Source organism: Echinops telfairi, unplaced genomic scaffold (genome assembly GCF_000313985.2).
Source record: "Echinops telfairi isolate 266 unplaced genomic scaffold, ASM31398v2 ScPeMD7_7417;HRSCAF=8455, whole genome shotgun sequence".
NCBI classification, from domain to species: Eukaryota; Metazoa; Chordata; class Mammalia; order Afrosoricida; family Tenrecidae; genus Echinops; species Echinops telfairi.
In genome coordinates this window covers 7739450-7756825 of record NW_022111317.1, presented here as the reverse complement: position 1 = coordinate 7756825, position 17376 = coordinate 7739450, and the positions used below count along the sequence as shown (strand labels likewise).

At 45.7% G+C, this 17376-nt stretch overlaps 1 protein-coding gene across 1 annotated transcript; it reads right to left on the bottom strand.

Moving 5' to 3' along the window:
- Nucleotides 1–26: 26 nt before the first annotated feature.
- On the bottom strand, nt 27–16174 carry LOC101642190 (solute carrier family 22 member 6-like). The gene is made up of 9 exons (XM_045297194.1): nt 16125–16174; nt 12456–12610; nt 11195–11363; nt 10703–10826; nt 10424–10656; nt 9779–9993; nt 9523–9631; nt 643–846; nt 27–277 (listed from the first exon to the last, which is right to left on the bottom strand). The coding sequence occupies exons 1-9, from the start codon at nt 16172–16174 to the stop codon at nt 187–189; spliced, it is 1350 nt and encodes a 449-aa protein (XP_045153129.1). The 3' UTR covers nt 27–186.
- Nucleotides 16175–17376: the final 1202 nt, after the last annotated feature.

Sequence of the window (17376 nt, the reverse complement as noted above, 5' to 3'; positions counted from 1 at the left end):
GCTTTACACAATTGATGTATGTATGGATTGTGATAAGCATGAGCCCCTAATAAATGAATTAAAAAAAGAAAAAGAAAACAAATTCCTTCTTTTGGTGTGGGTATTTAGGGGGTCCAGGGGGTCTCTCCCTCTATCCTCAGGAAAGCTGGCCCCAACGGCCGGCCTGTGACATTACAAAGCCTCTTCTTAATACTCAGAGTCCACCTCTGTCTTCTGCCGAGGTCTGAGTGGCACCATCTGCTGCTCCTCTTTCTTCTGCCTAGATTTCTTTTTCCACCTACGGAAGAAGGAGAAAGCCGGGGTCAGGAGCAGATCCGGGGGATTCCTAGGCATTGCCTCCTCATTTGATTTCTTTCTAGGTGTTTTTTCTCACTCACCTTGCTTTCTGTTCAAATCACCCACTGTCTAGAATTAGGAGTCCCAAGGAGGATGCCAGGGACTTCAACGTACCTGGAGAACAGAGCCCTGGCCCATGAGGCAGAAAATATGCTTAGACTCTAGTGTTGGCGCCACTGGGGTCTGGCTGAATGAATGACCTCAATCACTGGTCTCCCCAGGATCTGGTCTGATTAGTCAAGGGGTCTGAACCAAGGGACTGTGAGCTTCTTCCAGCTCTGACGACAGGGAGGATGAGCAGCCTACCTGTTCTCAATTTCCTGCACCGTGTTGGGCAGTGGTTGGCCCAGGGTCTCTGGGAGGAGGACAGTGATGGAGCTGGCAGCCATAGGTACTGCACCGTAGATAAGTAGAGGAAGGGGTGGGTAGATCTCGGCTGTCATGGCCAACAGTGGACTTACGGTGCTGCCTACATTGGCCAGGATCATCATGAGGCTCAGGCCCCTCTGCCTGTGGAAGCAAGAGCAATTAGGCGAGGTCAGTGGGCTCTCCGGGTGCCTTCACACCGCCTGTCGCTTCTTTTCACACTCATTCCAGGGTCAAAAGCTTGTGCTTAACTTGGCTGGAAGGAAAAGCTGAGAAGCAATTGGCCTGTTGTGTGATTGGCAACCAGTTCCCAAGCCATCTAGTCCCTGAAATCCATGCTAAACAGCTCACTCTCTATTTTATATTGTTTTAGAGCTTAACATTTGGAGCTTCCCATTTGCCAAAGGCCATGGATGGCAGTGAAAGCCCACAATCCATCTGGAGAGTCCCAGGTGGCTTTTAAGCCTCCACTGAATTGTTTTTGACCATTAATCAGGGAGGTGAGATGTCTTGCCCTTGCACACAGTGCACTGGAAAGTGGATGACCTCCACTCCCGCCCTTGCCAGCCCAGGGAAGGGTAGTCTCTGGTAGGGGCTTACCTGGATGTGTCCTTGATGGAGATCACTGTACTGGGGGTCAAGCAGTCATGAGTCATGCCCTGTAAACCATCCCCTGACTGTCTGGATTGGAAGACACCTGGACCAATCTCGTAAACTCTTCTAACATAATGCATGTGCCCTCCGTCCCTGCTTCTCTAGTCCCACCTGCAACTGTGACGTGTTGATGGTTTTGTGACAGTGTTTTTCTTCTTTCTTTCCCTCCTCTGTCCTTTTGAAAGCTCTGTATCTCGGCGAATCCTTGAATGCCGTTATGAGTTCATGCTAACGGTCTTCCTCATGTTTCTTTGTCTGGTTTAAAACTTATTAATGCTCTCCTTAAATTATACTTGAGTTTGGGCCTCTTTTGTACCCTAAAACAACATTTCATTTGGAGGTGTAAAAGAGCTTCTAGATTTTATATGGCCAAGGACCTCTAAGCCTGGTCCTCTCTCAGACTTCCCTCACTTTGCTAAGTGAGACTAGCAATCAACCACCACCTTCAGCTAACAACAGCAACAACAACAAAACCCTCAAACCGAACTCACTGCCACAAGTCAATTCCAACTCACAGAGACCTTGTAGGACAGAGTACAACTGGCCCCATGGGTTTCTGAGACTGTATGGGAGCAGAAAGACTCATCTTTCTCCCTTAGAGCAGCTACTGGTTTTGAACTGCTGACCTTGCAGTGAGTAACCCAGTGAGTAATCCACTATGCCACCACGGCTCCTGCCCAAATGAATTATCCAGGAATCATTTTTGATATCTCCTGTTTTCTTGTCCCATTTTCAAAAGATAAATCCGGATGACCCTTCCAAATATATTCACAGTTTCTTCACATATTCCCTTCTCTCCACAAACACTGCCCATCGCTTAACCCCATGCCACGCTTCGCCCTTGTCTAGGGAACTACCGCAGCCTACCGCTGTTGCTGTCATTGAGTCAATGCTGACTCATAGCAACTCCCTGTGGGTTTCCAAGACGGTAACTGCTTACAGAAGTAGAAAGCCCAGTCTTTCTTCTGAGGAGCTGCTTGTGGTTTCAAACTGCCGACCATGTGGATCATAGTCCCAGTTGTAACCACTATACCACCAGGGCTCCTCCGTATTGTAACCTAACTAGTCTTCCTACTTCTACTCATGGCCTTGGCCCCTGTGTTCGGTAGGGTTCTCTAGAGAATTAAAACTAGGATACTTATGATTATATATATAAACCGATCTGTTTATCTATCTATCTATCTATCTATCTATCTATCTATCTATCTATCTATCTATCTATCTATCTATCTGGTTAGATTTACATAGCAAGAAGGAATGTAACAGCTAATTAGTCCTCACAGCAGTACAGAGGGCTCAGTTCAACTCACTTTTGTGGAACAGTTAATATACTGAAGGTCATTCAACTCACTCAGCTGCTGGTCCAAGATTAAGGCAGCGGACAGCAGAGTCTGCCCTTAGGCAAGGCAGGTAGACTCTAGACTCACCAGACAGCAGGGTGGGGCAGCAACAGTCAGTAGTGAGGGAGCTTTGTGAAGCAGGCCCCGTGGGTCTCAAGCTCTGTCAAGGGATGCAGGATGACAGGATCCACCAGCAAGAAGTGTGGCGAAGCAGATCTTGAAGGAGCCTCACGCTCTAGCGATGCATGGCAAGGTGACCAGATCCATGGGTTGGCTTGGCCCCCAGGTAGTGCAGCACATGGGTGAGGTGAAGCAGTAGCGTAAGCAGCAGCACCCTGGTCTGATTACCAGGGAGAAGGAGAGAAGGAAACTGACCTTGGGAAGCATTGATCTCAGTCGCCCTCCTATCAAGCTGCGACCTGATTAAACTCTGCTCACATATTCCTAACTATCACAGCTCCCTCCTCCCAGCCTATCCTTCATGTAGAAGCCAACGTGTTTCTTTTAAAAACCATAACTCACATCATTTCACTCCTGGCTTAAAGCCACACACTGATGTGTCATTGTATTAGAATGAAATCCTACCACCCTGTAAACCCCGTATCTTCTGCCCTGACATTTTATTTCTGCCTTCAAGCCTTCAGACTTGCTGTTAACAGTTGATCTTAACTGAGAGTTTTATCTGATTATCTGATTTCCCCAATCATCTAAAAAACCCTCCCAGTTTCTCTTCCCTCCCTTGCATCAATTATAGCTGGTTTAGTTAATTATACTCCCTTGTTTATTACAGAAACCCTGATGGCATAGTGGGGCATGCACTGAATTGCTAACCACCAGTTGCTCCCAATCAACCTGAAGGCAGTCTGGTGTTTTGAGTTTGAGTTCAGGACACTTGGCAATTGTTCTTACAAGCCCCTCTACCCTGCCCAGATTATTTATCCCCCTTTATCATATAGGTCACTCTGAGTTGCAATCAACTCGATGACAGTGGCTACCACCATTACCAATTCCCTTCAAGTCAGCTCTGACTCATGATCACCATCTGTGTCAGAGTTCAACTGTAATCCATAAGCTTTTCAAGGATGATTAAAAAAAACAATTTGGAGTAGAGGGCCAAGCTCTTCTTCCAAGGCATCTCTGGCCAACTTGAACTTGCACCTTTTCAATTAGCAGCTGGCATCTATTTGATGTAATCAAATCAATAGTGTTGCCATCTATCGATGTCTACATCTTTCTCTCTCTCTCTATCACTTGTACTTATATCCATATTGACATCTGTCTGTCTTCAGTCTTGTCTGTCTTCTTTGACTCCAAACAGCACACTGCTTTTGTTGCTGTGACTTTGTCATGTGTTTTAATAGATGCCACAGCAAGTCTCTACCCTCCTTTTGCTCTACTGTTTCAAAATTGAGTTAGCCATTGTGGTTCTTTGTTCTTTCTCATACATGTCGGAGTTGCTAAAAATACTCTCATTGAAATTCTGATTAGGATTGAACTGGATTTCTCGAAATCAAGCTAGGGGAGATTGACACCGTTAGCACATTACGTCATTCTAAACACGCTCGTGTGAGCCCTTCATTGACATGGCTGATCCCTATGACCTTAAAAGAGTTTTGAAACATTTCTCCATGTCACTTTTTGGCGCTCCTTATTAATTCCCTAAGAAAATACCACTTTCGGTGTTTTCCTGAATGGTATCTTAATTTTTGAAATGATAGCGTGCAGGTGGCTGGTTAGTGATATTTTAGTGGTTTGATTTTGTAGCCAGCATCCTTAGTTGTTTATTGAGTTCACTAGGTTGTCTAGGTAGCTGATGATGTTCTCTTTAAAGGCTATTAAAAACTCTTCTTTATTACAAAAAAAGTTCCCTTTATTTAAAAAAAACATTTCCCATTAATTCTAACATTTCTTATTTCTTTTTATTTCTCTGCTGTTGATGTTGATCTCAAAGGGACCACATATGATTGTTTCCACTAAGTTTAGTGTTTGCTTTGGAGTTCAGGAGCTCCGTTTACCTGTCTGGAGTCCCATTTTCCCTAAGATAATTGGCTTAGTTTTTCCTTACGATCTCTCCAGCTCTTGGGTGGATGCTTGTTATTTTCAGTGAGAGGATCAGTCTAGTTTCCAATGAATGGAAATAGAAGCCCTTTACAATGTATTTCATAATTTGATATTTCATAATAATGTAATTCATTATCGAGAGTAATATTTTCCTGTGGATTTTTGGTAGATGTTTTATATCAAGCTAAGCTTCTTCTACTCCTGTGTACTAAGTATGTTTTGAATGGACATTGACTTCTATTAAATGGTTTTCCTGGTTGACTGGAGTAGTAATTTACTATGTGGAGTATTAGCATGCTTTCTAATTCTAAACCAGTCTTTCATCAAATGGGTATTAGAAGAGACTCAAACTTGGTCTTAAAGTTAGAAAAGTTAAAGGGAGTGAATTAGATGATAAGGTAAAAGAGCCAGGCAGAAGATTTCCAAGGGCAGCTTGGGGAAACAAAATAAAGTATTATATTGTGGGAACAGAAGGATTTCTCTTAAGTTGTCTCCTCAAAATATATGCCAGATTTAGCTTGAAAATAATTGTTGACTAGGCAGCGAAAGTAGGTCAGAGGTTATTCTACCCAACATCAGCCATCTAGAGCGGCCAGACTGTAGGTCTGACTCACCCCAAATAGGGCCCATTCCTTTCTGTTATTGTTCCCTCGAAGCAGTGCCCATAGGCAAGCCCAGGACCACTCTAAGATGACTAAGCTTAGGCTACTATAGCACATTCACCCCTAGGTCATCCCCCTCCTATTGCTTGTATTGCCTATGTTACAACCCCTCTCTATGACGTAGGTTGCTATCTGCTATCAGCGGGCTTGCATGCCTCCCAGGATAGTAATTGCCTGCTTTATTGTATGAGACACCAGAATGGTCAAACCTGTTCAAGGATGAATTGTACTGCCCTTCTCTGTGACACATAATGCCGTCATGTATCCCTCTAAAGTAATATGATGCGTGGTTAGCAATAAATAAGGAGGCTACCTGGTTCTCGGGAGGGTGGCTGGCCGAGGTGGCTGGCTGAGGGGGCTGAGGAAGGAGGGCTGCTCCCGTGAGGGCGGTGGATGAGAGGGCAGCTCCCGCGAGGGAGGCGGCTCCTGCTCTGGCAGCCGGGTTCCCCCCACGAGGACCACCAAGCGGGGCGGAGATGAGAAATGCTACTATGTACTATGTCTGAATGTATGAATGTATTACTGTATTATCTCCCATGCTCTTGATGACTTTAATATAATACTTATATATCTCAACCATACAATTGTGCATTACTGAACCCAGAAGTAGCAATAGGAGTAGCAGCGGGTGGGGCTGGCACCCCACTCTCCCACGCGCCATTTTAAATTTAATACTACATTATATGGCATAAGCATATATATATATATATCATTATAGTATAATGAATAGGCAAAGGCCTGTTGTTATAAAATCAAAAGAGAAGAATATTTCTTAGGCTGAAGGAACTGAAGAAGAAGGAGGAGAAGAAGAAGAAGAAGAAGAAAAAAAAGATGCAATATCGAAGGATTCTCTGGACAAAATATTGAATGACTCCAAACCCAACCCGTCTATTGCCATCGATCCGGTTCTGACTCGAAACAGAGTCTCTACGAAACAGAGTCGAACGGCCCCTGTGTGTTTCTGAGACGGTCCATCTTTACAGGAGTATGAAACCTCATCTCTTTTCTCCAGGTCCCTGGTGGTTTTCAAATACCGACCGTGGTTGGGAGCCCAAAATGTACTTAATGACACAGGAACCATCCAAAGAAGATAGACAATAAAAAAAATAAAATTGGTTAACAACCAGCAATTTCAGGGGGCTTCATATAATCAAGAACTAATGGCAATGAAGGAAGAAGTCCAGGGTGCCCTGAAGCCACTGGTGAAAAATTAGGCTGCAGGAGTTGAGCGCATGCCAAGGAAGATGTTTCAACATGTGAATGCTGGAGGGACTCGTGTGCCCGTGCCAAGGAATGTGTAAGACACCTGACAAACTGATGGGAAAAGACCCATATTTGTGGCTATGACAAAGAAAGGTGACCCATCAGCATGTAGATATTATCAAACAATATTATTAATATAACTTGCAAGGAAAATTTGCTGAAGATGGTTCCAAATTAGTTGCAATAGCACATTGATAGGGAGCTGCTAGAAATTCAAGGCAAATTTAGAAGTGGGCATGGAATGAGAGATAGCATGGCTGATGTTCAATCAATGTTGACTTGAAAACTAAAAATACCAGGAAGATGTTTGTGTGTGCTTTATTGAGTAGGCAAAGGCCCTTGATTGTGGGGTCATAACAGATTATGGGTAATATTATGAAGGATGAGAATCCCAGAGCATTTAGTTGTACGCATGCAGACCTGCCCATGGACCAAGAGGGAGTTGTTCAAACAGAACAAGGGGATGCTGGGTAGTTTTAAATCATAAAAGGTGCGTCAGGGTTGAATCTTTTCACCAGACCCATTCAACCTCTATGCAGAGAAAGTCATCAGAGAAGCTGGACTGTGTGAGGAATCTGGCATCAGGATTGAAGGAAGGCTCATTAACTTTATGCAGCTATATGCAAATGATATGACCTAGTTGGATGAAAGCGAATACTTGAAGCACTTGCTGGTAAAGATCAAAAATAAAGACTCCACATGAATGGACTGACGAGTCAGATCATGATATGCGGGGGAAAGAGTGGAGTGGTCAGGGATTTCATTTAACTTAGATCCACAATCAACATCCATGGACACAGGCGTCAAGAAATCAAAGGATGTATTGCACTGGGCAAATCTGCTGCAGAAGACTTCTTCTAGTGCTAAAAAGTAAAGATGCCACTTTGAGAGTGCCCCTGAGCCAAGCCATGGTCTGTTGAATTGCCTCTTATGTCTGCCACAGCAGAACGAAGGATAACAAAGATCAAAGAATTGATGTGTGGGACATAAAAAGACTTTCCTCAGTTTTGTCTCCCCCAAAGATATGCCAAACATTAGAGGCTGTTTGCCAGCACATGGTGGGAGGTCAGATGCTTGGAGATATTCTCCCTGGAGGCATCTGGTCCACTATAGGTGGGGCTCACACCTTACTGATCATGGTTTCCATGGAGAGGCAGAGAACAAGTCAAACCTGCTCAGTGACATCCAAAGTTAGGCTGCCTCCCTGAATCTGGGATCCACCCATCTTGTCACATGTGTGCCCCCAATATCCCTCCACTTCCTATTGCATGTTTACCCCTAGTTTGTCCCCCTCTCATTACTGTATTACCTATAGTACAACCCCTTCCTGTGATGTAAGCCTGTGGTAATTACAGGTAATTAGAGGGCTTGCATGTCCCCCAAAGATATGTAAACCTGGGTTAGCAATAAAGAGCTCTCTCCCCTGGTTCCCGATCCATCTCCCTCTGGTTCTCTCCCAGTCCTCTCTCCAGGTCCTCTCTCCTCTATCCTCTCTCCCCTGTCCCCTCTCCCTTATTCTCCTCCCCTGTCCCCTATCCCCTTATCCTCCTTCCCCTCCCCCTCTCTCCTGCTCTCTCTCCTGCCCTGTACCACCAAGAGGAGCTGAGGTGAGCATGCTACCCTGAAATGTGTCTGACTTCTTTATTTCAATCTCTCTTCTCTCTTATTCTCTACGACTTTATTATAATCTATGTATATATGTTTTAATGGTACAATTGCGCCTATCAAACCCACGATTAGTTGGAGGGCGTGGCTGGCCTTCCCCCACAGTGATGTATTTGAATTATGGTGTTGGCGAACAGTGCTGGATGCCAAAGTGCAAACGAGCCTGTGTTGGAAGAAGCTGAGCCAGAGTGCTCTCAAGGAGGAGGGTGAGGCTTGGTCTTCCATACTTTGGACATGGCATCAGGGCACTGTGCTTGGTAAAAAAGAGGAGCAATGAAAGAGAGGAAGGTTCCCGGCAAAATGGATCGACACAGTGGCTGTGACGACAGGCTCGAACGTAAGAATGGTTGTGAGGATGGCTTTTGTACGCACTTCACAACAGCCACAAGCAAGCTTCTAGTTCCTTCTAGGACTATTTTTCCTATATTACTTTTCTGTAAGGATTTGTCAATTTCATCTAGCAATGTGATTATCACCATAACCATGCTCCTGGATTTCTTATATCTTTCTAATCTTTCTAGATTTATAATTATGCTTCTTTCCAATTCCTAGTAATACTTGTGTTTTCAATCTGTTGTTGTGATTTTTATCAGGGATTTGTCTATTCCATGGATAATTTCAAAGATTTTTTTTTTACTTTGCCAAATATCAATTTGTTTGTTTCAATTTAATTTATTTTTGCAACAATTCTTACAATTAGCCTTGTTTTCCAGGTAAGTAAGCATCTGGATCAGGCATTTTGTCTCTAGAGGCATGTTTTAGTCATTACACTTTTATATCTTAAAAATCGATTTGACTCCTTAATATTCCTACTTGTTTTGCTTCTAGTTGCTATTTCCCTGTTATATCTCCTTCCATCGCTCATCCTTCTACATGTTCATGCACTCAGTTCATTTTAAATGAGTCTTGGAAAGAGTATAAACGTTAAAAAAATGCACTTGAGATCTCTTTGTCTCTCAGCTGGCAAATTTAATCAATTTATATTTATTGTGGTCACTGACGTAATTGGCCTGATTTATTCCATCTTTTTGTCCTGCCTTCTGTATGTTTTTGTTTTCCTTTCTTCTCCTTAAATAAATGGTTTATGGACTTTTGTGTGCTTTTGGTCTGGAAGGTTCTGGGTGTTACGGAGCCTGATAATTTTGGTCAGGACTCCTCCCCCAAACTTCACTCACCGCACGACTGTGGGGTACAGCTCCCCTATGTAAACGTAGAGACTGTTGAAGGAGGCAGAAATGCAGCCTTTCCCTAACACGGCCATGGTGATGCGGAGGAATAATCGGTCTGCCGTGGAATGAAAATGGTGAGAGTTATGAGAGGCTTTGAGGGGTCTTGGACCTTTTCCACCCTCCGTGTTCCGGGATTGGGTCAATCATGGGACGAGGTCTGGGCAAGAAGGAGGACAGGAGAAAGGATGGAACATGCGCTCACCAAGGGGTACTAGAGCACAGGCCATGATGCAGAGTCCTGACACCACCATCGTGCCCATCTGGTTACGCCTTCGGCCCAGTGATTTGGTGGTCCGGAAGCTCAAGAAATAGAACGGCAGGTCCACAATTCCGAAGAGGATCTGGATCAGGTAGATATCCATTCCCAACGTTTGCAGGCTCATTATTATGCCGTAGAAGCTGAAGAAGATTGTGAAGCTGGGGTAGTAGAAGAGATGATGCACTCTGGGTGTAGCCGCGTCACAGCTACTTAGCAGTTACTGCGGACAGACTGCTCCTGCATCTGCTTGCTCCCCTGTGAGGGGTTTATTTATTTACTTTAAACCTTTCAGTTGTCTATCAGAAAACCCTCCCTTAATTCGGAAAGAGAGACTACTATTGGTCGGATATTAAATGACATTTTGAGGTTACCCAGCAGAAAATATTAGCAACAGGCCCCCTCCCCTCCCATGCTTTGCTTTCGGAGACCCACTTTTGATAGGTGAAGACTTTGGTTAGCTGATTGGGGGTGTGTTTAACGGTAGGAGTTTTGACCACGCTAGTCTTCTCCCTTCCCAGCCTGCCCTGCTTTTTCAGTCTGTTGACCGGTTGTTGGGTTTGTGGCTTTGCCTGAATGGGATTGACTTACCACAGAGGCAAAAGGCAAAGAGAGAGGCGGCGAATGACAGGGCAGCACAGCAGCTGCAACATTGAAGGGTGGCCTTGGCTCATGGGCAGATCTTTCTGCAAGGTGGCCTGGAGAACCTGCCGAGGTAGGCAAAGCCCAGGGCCTAGAATTTCTCTGGGAACCCTCCCATCAATCCCGGCCCTAGAAAGCACCAGATACTCTGGCTTGTGGGATGTGGGTGATGTCAAGAAAGCCTGGTGGTGGTGGTGGGGTGTCATGGGAGATCTTAGGGAGTCTCACTTCCATACTCAGCTTGGCCCCCTCTTCCTGTTTCCCATTAATCTGTGCCACTTTTTGCAGGGTCTTCAGGGCGAGGTCCAGTCTTCCGGAGGTGGAGAACCAGAGGGCAGATTCAATGAAGAACCTGTCGGTGGGAGGTGGGTAGGGCTTCACTCGGATTAACAGGGAGAGAGAGAGAGAGACTAGAGGCTCTCAAGAAGAGTACTCATCAGTGCAGGAAGGTACTTTGGAGGTCTGGAAAGTATTCTAGGCTGGGAGTTAGGAATTCTGGACTCTACACCCAGGATTGCTGGTGTTTTCTTGGGACATCTGAAACAGTCCCACCCCTTTCTGGACCATATCTTCTTCACCTATCAACTTGGGCATTGGTTCTTTCTGCTTTTATCTTCTCTGATACTCGGGGGGTGGGGTGGGGTTGGAAGTACTTTCGAAGGGGCAGTGCTCATCTATGACTTACTGTAAATCTACTACCCACCACCAGATCCCACATACCTGGAGCAGATGAAGAAGCCAAAGAAGGGCAGGGAGACCATCAGTTGAAGGTGGCGCCACTGGGGAATGGCATAAGCCCCACCAGCTAGAATAAGCTGGCCCAGGCTGGGGAAGAGTCCAAAGAGGAGGCCCAGACCTGGCCGGGCATGGATTGGTAGCCACTCCAGGCCTGAAGAGAAGAGAAGAGTGGAGTTCAGGTAGAAGTTAGTACTTGTGTAGTTGGTTTGATCGTGGGGGGCAGACGCTACTGCCAGGAGAGAAGAACCTCATCATGGAGCAGAAGAGCATCTTCCTCTAGATGAGGAGCTTTCGCTCTAGGTCACTCAGAAGGCAAGGCAAGGATAGTTTGATCACCGATAGTTTTAGTGTGTGTGTGTGTGTGTTGCTTCAGTGGAGCCCGGAATCGGGTCAGAAGGCTCCAAAATCTCAGATAGGCTCTTATTCGATGCCTCTGACCCCAATGTTCTGATTTCATTTCCCTCAATTTCTTTTGCCTGTTTATAACCTCTCCCTAAACTTTCCCCAACTCATTTTAATTTAACAACTATTAAAGATCGACAACTGTAGTCATGTCATTGGTTGGACTGAGGAATACAGATGAGCAAGATTCAGGCCATCTAACACCATTTTCATTTTCTCCCTAGGTCCACATTTGCTAGCCTCTGGCCCTTGTAAATTTGATTCCTTCTGTCACCATATCCCTCTCTTTTCCTGCCTCTCACGATCCTTGAGTTCTGAGCTCTTATGTCATAAGTGACACCTGGGACTTTGTGGGGGGCTCTGAAAGAATGACTGGACACCCCATTTTGTAGCTCCTATGTTTCTCAGAACGGTCCTCAGCCCCCGTTACAGCACATAAGTAGCTTGCTAACTTTGTGAGGTCGTGGCAGGATCCTTGTTCACTTCTGGGTTCTTAGTTCAGGGTCTGACACAAAGGAAGGTCTGTGGAAAGTTCGTTGAGTGAATGAAGGTTGAATGAAAAGCTCAGCGCTTGACCTCTCTAAGCAAACCGGTTCCGTGCCTATCAAGTGTGTTCTATTCTCAGGGACTCCAAAATATCTGGGGTGGAGGTGGTGGTGAATTGCTGCCTCCCCAAAGCCAGAGCAACCAAACAGACCATGGTTTGAGTTCTTTTTGGCCCTGGTAACGACCTTTTCCAGGGTATACCGGGACAGGTAGACTCAGCTTCATACTCAGGGCAAGAGCTGAGTCTATGATTCAGCAGTCTGCACCAACCTCACCCTCCCAGCGCCCTTCTCACTCAGCGTTAGGGAGTTGCAGTTGATGCCATTCACAGCCATGGCGCAGAGGAAGCGGCAAGCACAGTAGGTTGGGAAGTTGGGTGCGAAGGCAGCACAAGAACCGGCTACTGCTAACTGCAGGTAGGTCCAGCTCAGCAGCTTCTGGCGGCCCAGCCTATGCGGGGAGAGGAAAGATGGGTTTAGCGCACATTTCTTCTTCCCCTCCTCCGGGTCCCTAGCTGTTGGCTCATTGGTGTGCTGGGAAATCTGACAAATATCTGTGAGGCTGATGTGACCATGAGGTAGGTGTTGGGAGGCTAAGTGGAGACCAAAGAGGAAGGCTGGGACCTGGGGGGCCTGAGTCTTTGGCGCCTTGATGGGTTGCTGCTGTCCAGGGTCCTGACAGATCCTGGTAAACCTAGGTCAACCAGTCGCTACTAAGTTGATTCCAGCTCTTAGCAATCTCATATGTGTCGGCAGGGTTTTCCGTTGCTGGTTTTGGAGGAAGATTGCCAGACCTTCCTTCCAAGGCACTTCTGGGTGGACTCTAATCTCCAACCCTCTGATTGGCAGCCAAGTACATGAACTATTTTCACGTCTAAGAGAAGGTTTCCATGGAAAACACCCCTCTCACTTGTCCAGAAGAACGGCCCTCTCATTAGAATCACAGAGCTTCACTCAAGGGTTGCTGACTGTATGGAAATCTGATATTTGACAGCCTCTCCAGTTTCAAGAACTGCTACCCTCGGTTGAGAAGAATTCTTCTGCAATTGATTGATGATGCTATACACCTGTCAAACTTTTCAAGAGACAGGTCTCAGGTTGTGATCTTTAATTTCTCTTTTAAGGACAATGTTGCAAGGCAGTTGTGACTATGATTTATACTTTACAAAGAAGAGAGCTGCCCTGGTGCATGACTGACCTTCAACCATTTTTCGAATGCTTAAAATTTTATTCCATGGAAAGTACACCCCTACTTCCCACCCTACAGTTTTATTTTTTAAATCGTGTTTGGCCTGAAAGATGGTTAAGGTCAGGGTGACAAACATTGGGTTCCCGCTCAAAATCTCTCATTCTCTAATTGAGCCCTCAACGTAACCCTGGGGACTTGGGTCACCACCTCTCTTTTCTTCAGTAGGAAAACTAAGACAAAGAGTGTGGCAGTGGCATACTCTACTGTCAACTTGCAAAGGGGTGGAGTCTACCAATCAGTTCGCAGCTTGATGACCGCATTTGGAGGCGCCACGGAGATAAATAGCTCACTGGAGGCCAGACACACTCTCTCGGCTACACATTGCTGCTGACAAGCCACATGGAGCTATGCTGACGGAGCCAGAGCCCTGGAGCTGGAGGACCCACGTGGAGACCCCTGCCAGCGCTGAGATGCTTTCACCGCCACTGGATCCACAAGACTTTCCACCTACTGGCCTGTGATCTTTCTGCATTCGGTGTCATTGTATGTGCTGTGTGAGTCTGAAGAGGAATTTACAGACTGGTATCGGACATATGGGCTAATATTGGACTTGTGGACTTGATCTGGACTGGGCTGAGATGTTTTCTTAATATACAATTACTCTTGGATATAAAGCTCTTTCCTATACACATGTGAGTGTCTCCCTGCATTTGTTTCTCTAGCCAACCTGGACAAACACAATGAGCATGTTGTGTGACTTGCTTGTAGACATGTAGCGAAAAGCACCTCTGAGCCATTGGCTAAGTGAATGACACGACCTCTTCATAGTGGCTGCACATTGGTGTGCTGACTGTAAGGTCAGCAGCTTGAAATCACCAGCCAGCTCCGCAGGGGAAGGACGAGGTTTTCTACTGCTGTGAAGAGTTGCAGGCTCAGAGATTCACAGGGGCAGTTCTAGCCTGCCCATAGAGTGAATGTAAGTCAGCACTGATCTGATGGCCATGAAATCGATGCTTCTGGGGATGACTGATAATGTTCTCTAACATAAAATGACAACGATGTCTCTAAGGTGAATCAGAGGCAGTTATAAACCAGAGATGCATGGATATATTTTGGGCTTGCACTCAATTCTGGTTCCAATATAACAACAGTTGGTTCTTATGACATGGCCCTGCTGGGTGTATGAAGAGATGATTGAAGATATGGGTGCTGTAGTAAAGTGCGGTGAAAAAACTAGATGGTGCTTGTCTAGCCGAAAGAATAGCATCCGGGATCTTAAAGGCTTGCTTTCAAACAAGCAGCCATCTATCTAAGTGAGGCATCCACTAAGTCCACGTGGGAGAAGCACACCAGCGCTGTGATCCAAAGATTGCAAATAATATAATCCAAATCTGAAGCGGTAAATGGCCTCAGAGCTTAAATTGTGAACCCCTGGTTTGCAAAAGGTTATGGATGACAGTGGAAGCCCCAAATCCGTTTGCCACACATGGATTCAGCCCCCAGTGAATGCCCTCAGATCACAGTTGACGGGTATGAATAGACCTATTATCAGACATGGAGCATTGTAAAGTCGGTTACAGCAGACGTGGATAGGTCAAAGTGTAATACCCTATCATTTTATCTCCATGCCTTATCATTTTATCTCCATGCCTTATCATTTTATCCCCCTTGAGACCCATTTGAATGCTGATTCTTTTTTTTTTTTTAAAGCGAAGGAGAAACACCCACGGATTAAGCCCCTGGGCAATCCCCCTCTGACCGTGGACCAGGGGTGTGACTGGCTCTGCTCACATGCAGAATGCACTGGAAAGTGGATTGTTGCAAATGCAGTGAGGTTAACATTTAGCACCCTCTCAGTTGATTTTCCTTACGATCCATTGGCATTTGTTTTAATTTTTAATGTTTTCTGTTTGATTGAAACTTTTTATATGTTTTACTTTGTTATTTGTGTTAGGTTTTTTTCCCTGTCGTTTGTTCTTCTTATTGTTTTTCTGTATATGAAATCCAGGATAGGTAAATCTACAGAAACAGTAATTGGATCAATGATTCCTTGGGGGCAGGACAGGGGAGGTTGGGGGGAAAAGGGGGAATGAATAATGATGAGTACAAGAGTGAAGAGAATGTTCTAAAACTGACTGTGGTGATCACGGTGCAGCTCTTGTTGATGTGATTGAACTGTTGAATTGTATGACAGGTGAGCGATATGCGATAAACCTGTTGGATGAAAGGGCACATCTGAAACTGTTCCCAGTTCTGACTGAGTCTGACGTCTATGTTTGCTTTGATGACACCCATATGTCACATACAAAGCAGAAGTGGTGGAAACATACTTCTTCGGGGAGGCAGAAACCATGGGTTATAAATGACAAAAAGTAGTGAATCATTATTAAAATTTAAACAGTGCAGTAATAAAGAAGGAAAAGTTTAAAAAATTTGCTTTCCAACTCTGCATCTCATAACTGACAGCGGATAGCTTTCCTGGGCTATTTCTAGACCATTTGGACAAGTTATTTAGCATCCTTGAGCCTCAGTTCCTTCCACAGGGAAATACACTTAAGAGTACCATTGGCTAGCTCTCACAAGGTAACGGGGCTGAGTAACTGAAAAGAGGAGGCATGGAAGGTACTGAGGGACCATGGGGTGACCCCTACAAGCTTTCCAGACACGGTTAGGCTCCAATGGACCAGTCTTTTGTCTCCCCCTGTACTCTGATGAACATCAGCCTCCCGTCCCAGCCTGGTGTGCCCATGTCTTTGTTCCTCGATCTGACACTCACCTGTCTGCCAAGGTCCCAAAAACCAGGCTTCCGATCACCAACCCTGCCATGAATATGGCCTGACTCAGCTGGGGCAAGTGCTTGTGTGTACATACCAGGTCCCACTGTGAGGAAGGAAGAACGGGGGTGAAGGAGAGCTGGGTTTGGCCCCACAGAAGCCCCACTCCCTCTTTCCCAGTGAGGAACGAGGGCCCTGAACTGGAACCAGCACCCACCCTCCCCCGGTTACTGACTCTATTGCATCACCTTCTCCTAGAAAGAATTATTCAAGTTATTTCAAACCATGAAACAGGTACATTTTGGGTCTCGATTCCTCCCTTCTCTGAGCACCAACCCTTCACCCTCATCTCGTCTTACCTTACGAGCTTGTCTCTCGCCGGTCACAACTGACTGACTGCAGAAGACACCTGACCCTGGGGCTGGCCTGAGCGATTGAGATCGTTTTAAATCAGACTTTGGCAGTGTGACTTAGAGAAGGAGGACTCGTAAGGACATTGAAAGTGGAGGTAGAAGTGGAGCTGAGGAAGCAATCAGGAGCTAACGCAAACAGGACACACGGGACACACAATGGTACACAGAGCAAGCAGATGCTGGCCAGGAGCCGAGACACGGAAGGACAAGAAGCAAGAGGGGGTAGAAAAGATGCAAGAAGTCAAAGGAGGGCAGAGGGAGCCGGATCTCGGTGTGGCCTAGTCATGGCACTGAAGCTGGATTAGAAACTGATACTAAGGAAGAATCTTTGCCTCTGATCTGTTCCAGGGCAACTGTGACCTGCAGAAGCCAGGGTTGCCTGGAGCTGGTATCACTTAGGGTGCTTGTTAGGGTGCTTGTCTTTTACCAGCTGGGTTCTTCTCCTAGGTACCTGAACCCCCCCCTAAGGAGAAAATATTTCTGTTGCTTCGAGGATATTTTATTCAATGTTGTCATTGTTGAGTGCCAGTGAATTGATTCCCATGACTAATGACCCCATGGGACAGACTACAGTGGTTCTCAACCTAATACTGCGACCCTTTCATAAATTCCTCGTGTTGTGAGCCCCCCACCCCCAACCATAAAATCATTTTCGTTGCTACTTCATCACTGTCATTTTGCTACTATGATGAATTGGGCGACCCCTGTGAAAGGGTTGCTCAACCCCCGACGGGGTCACGACCCACAGGATGAGAACCACTGGATTAGAATGACCTCACAGGAGTTTTTGGCTAATATATATATATTAGCTTTTATAGTTTTTGGCTAATATATATATATA

Bases quoted from the DNA above. Each gene is read 5' to 3' on its own strand.
- LOC101642190 (XM_045297194.1), bottom strand. From the start codon at position 16,174: ATGGCAGGGTTGGTGATCGGAAGCCTGGTTTTTGGGACCTTGGCAGAC. The intron at 10,827-11,194 runs GTATGTGGGATC...TCCCACCGACAG, and splicing joins GGCTTCTTCATCTGCTCCAG to GTTCTTCATTGAATCTGCCC. The intron at 847-9,522 runs GTGAGTGAAGTT...TTGCTTCCACAG, and splicing joins CTGTACCCCACAGTCGTGCG to GCAGAGGGGCCTGAGCCTCA.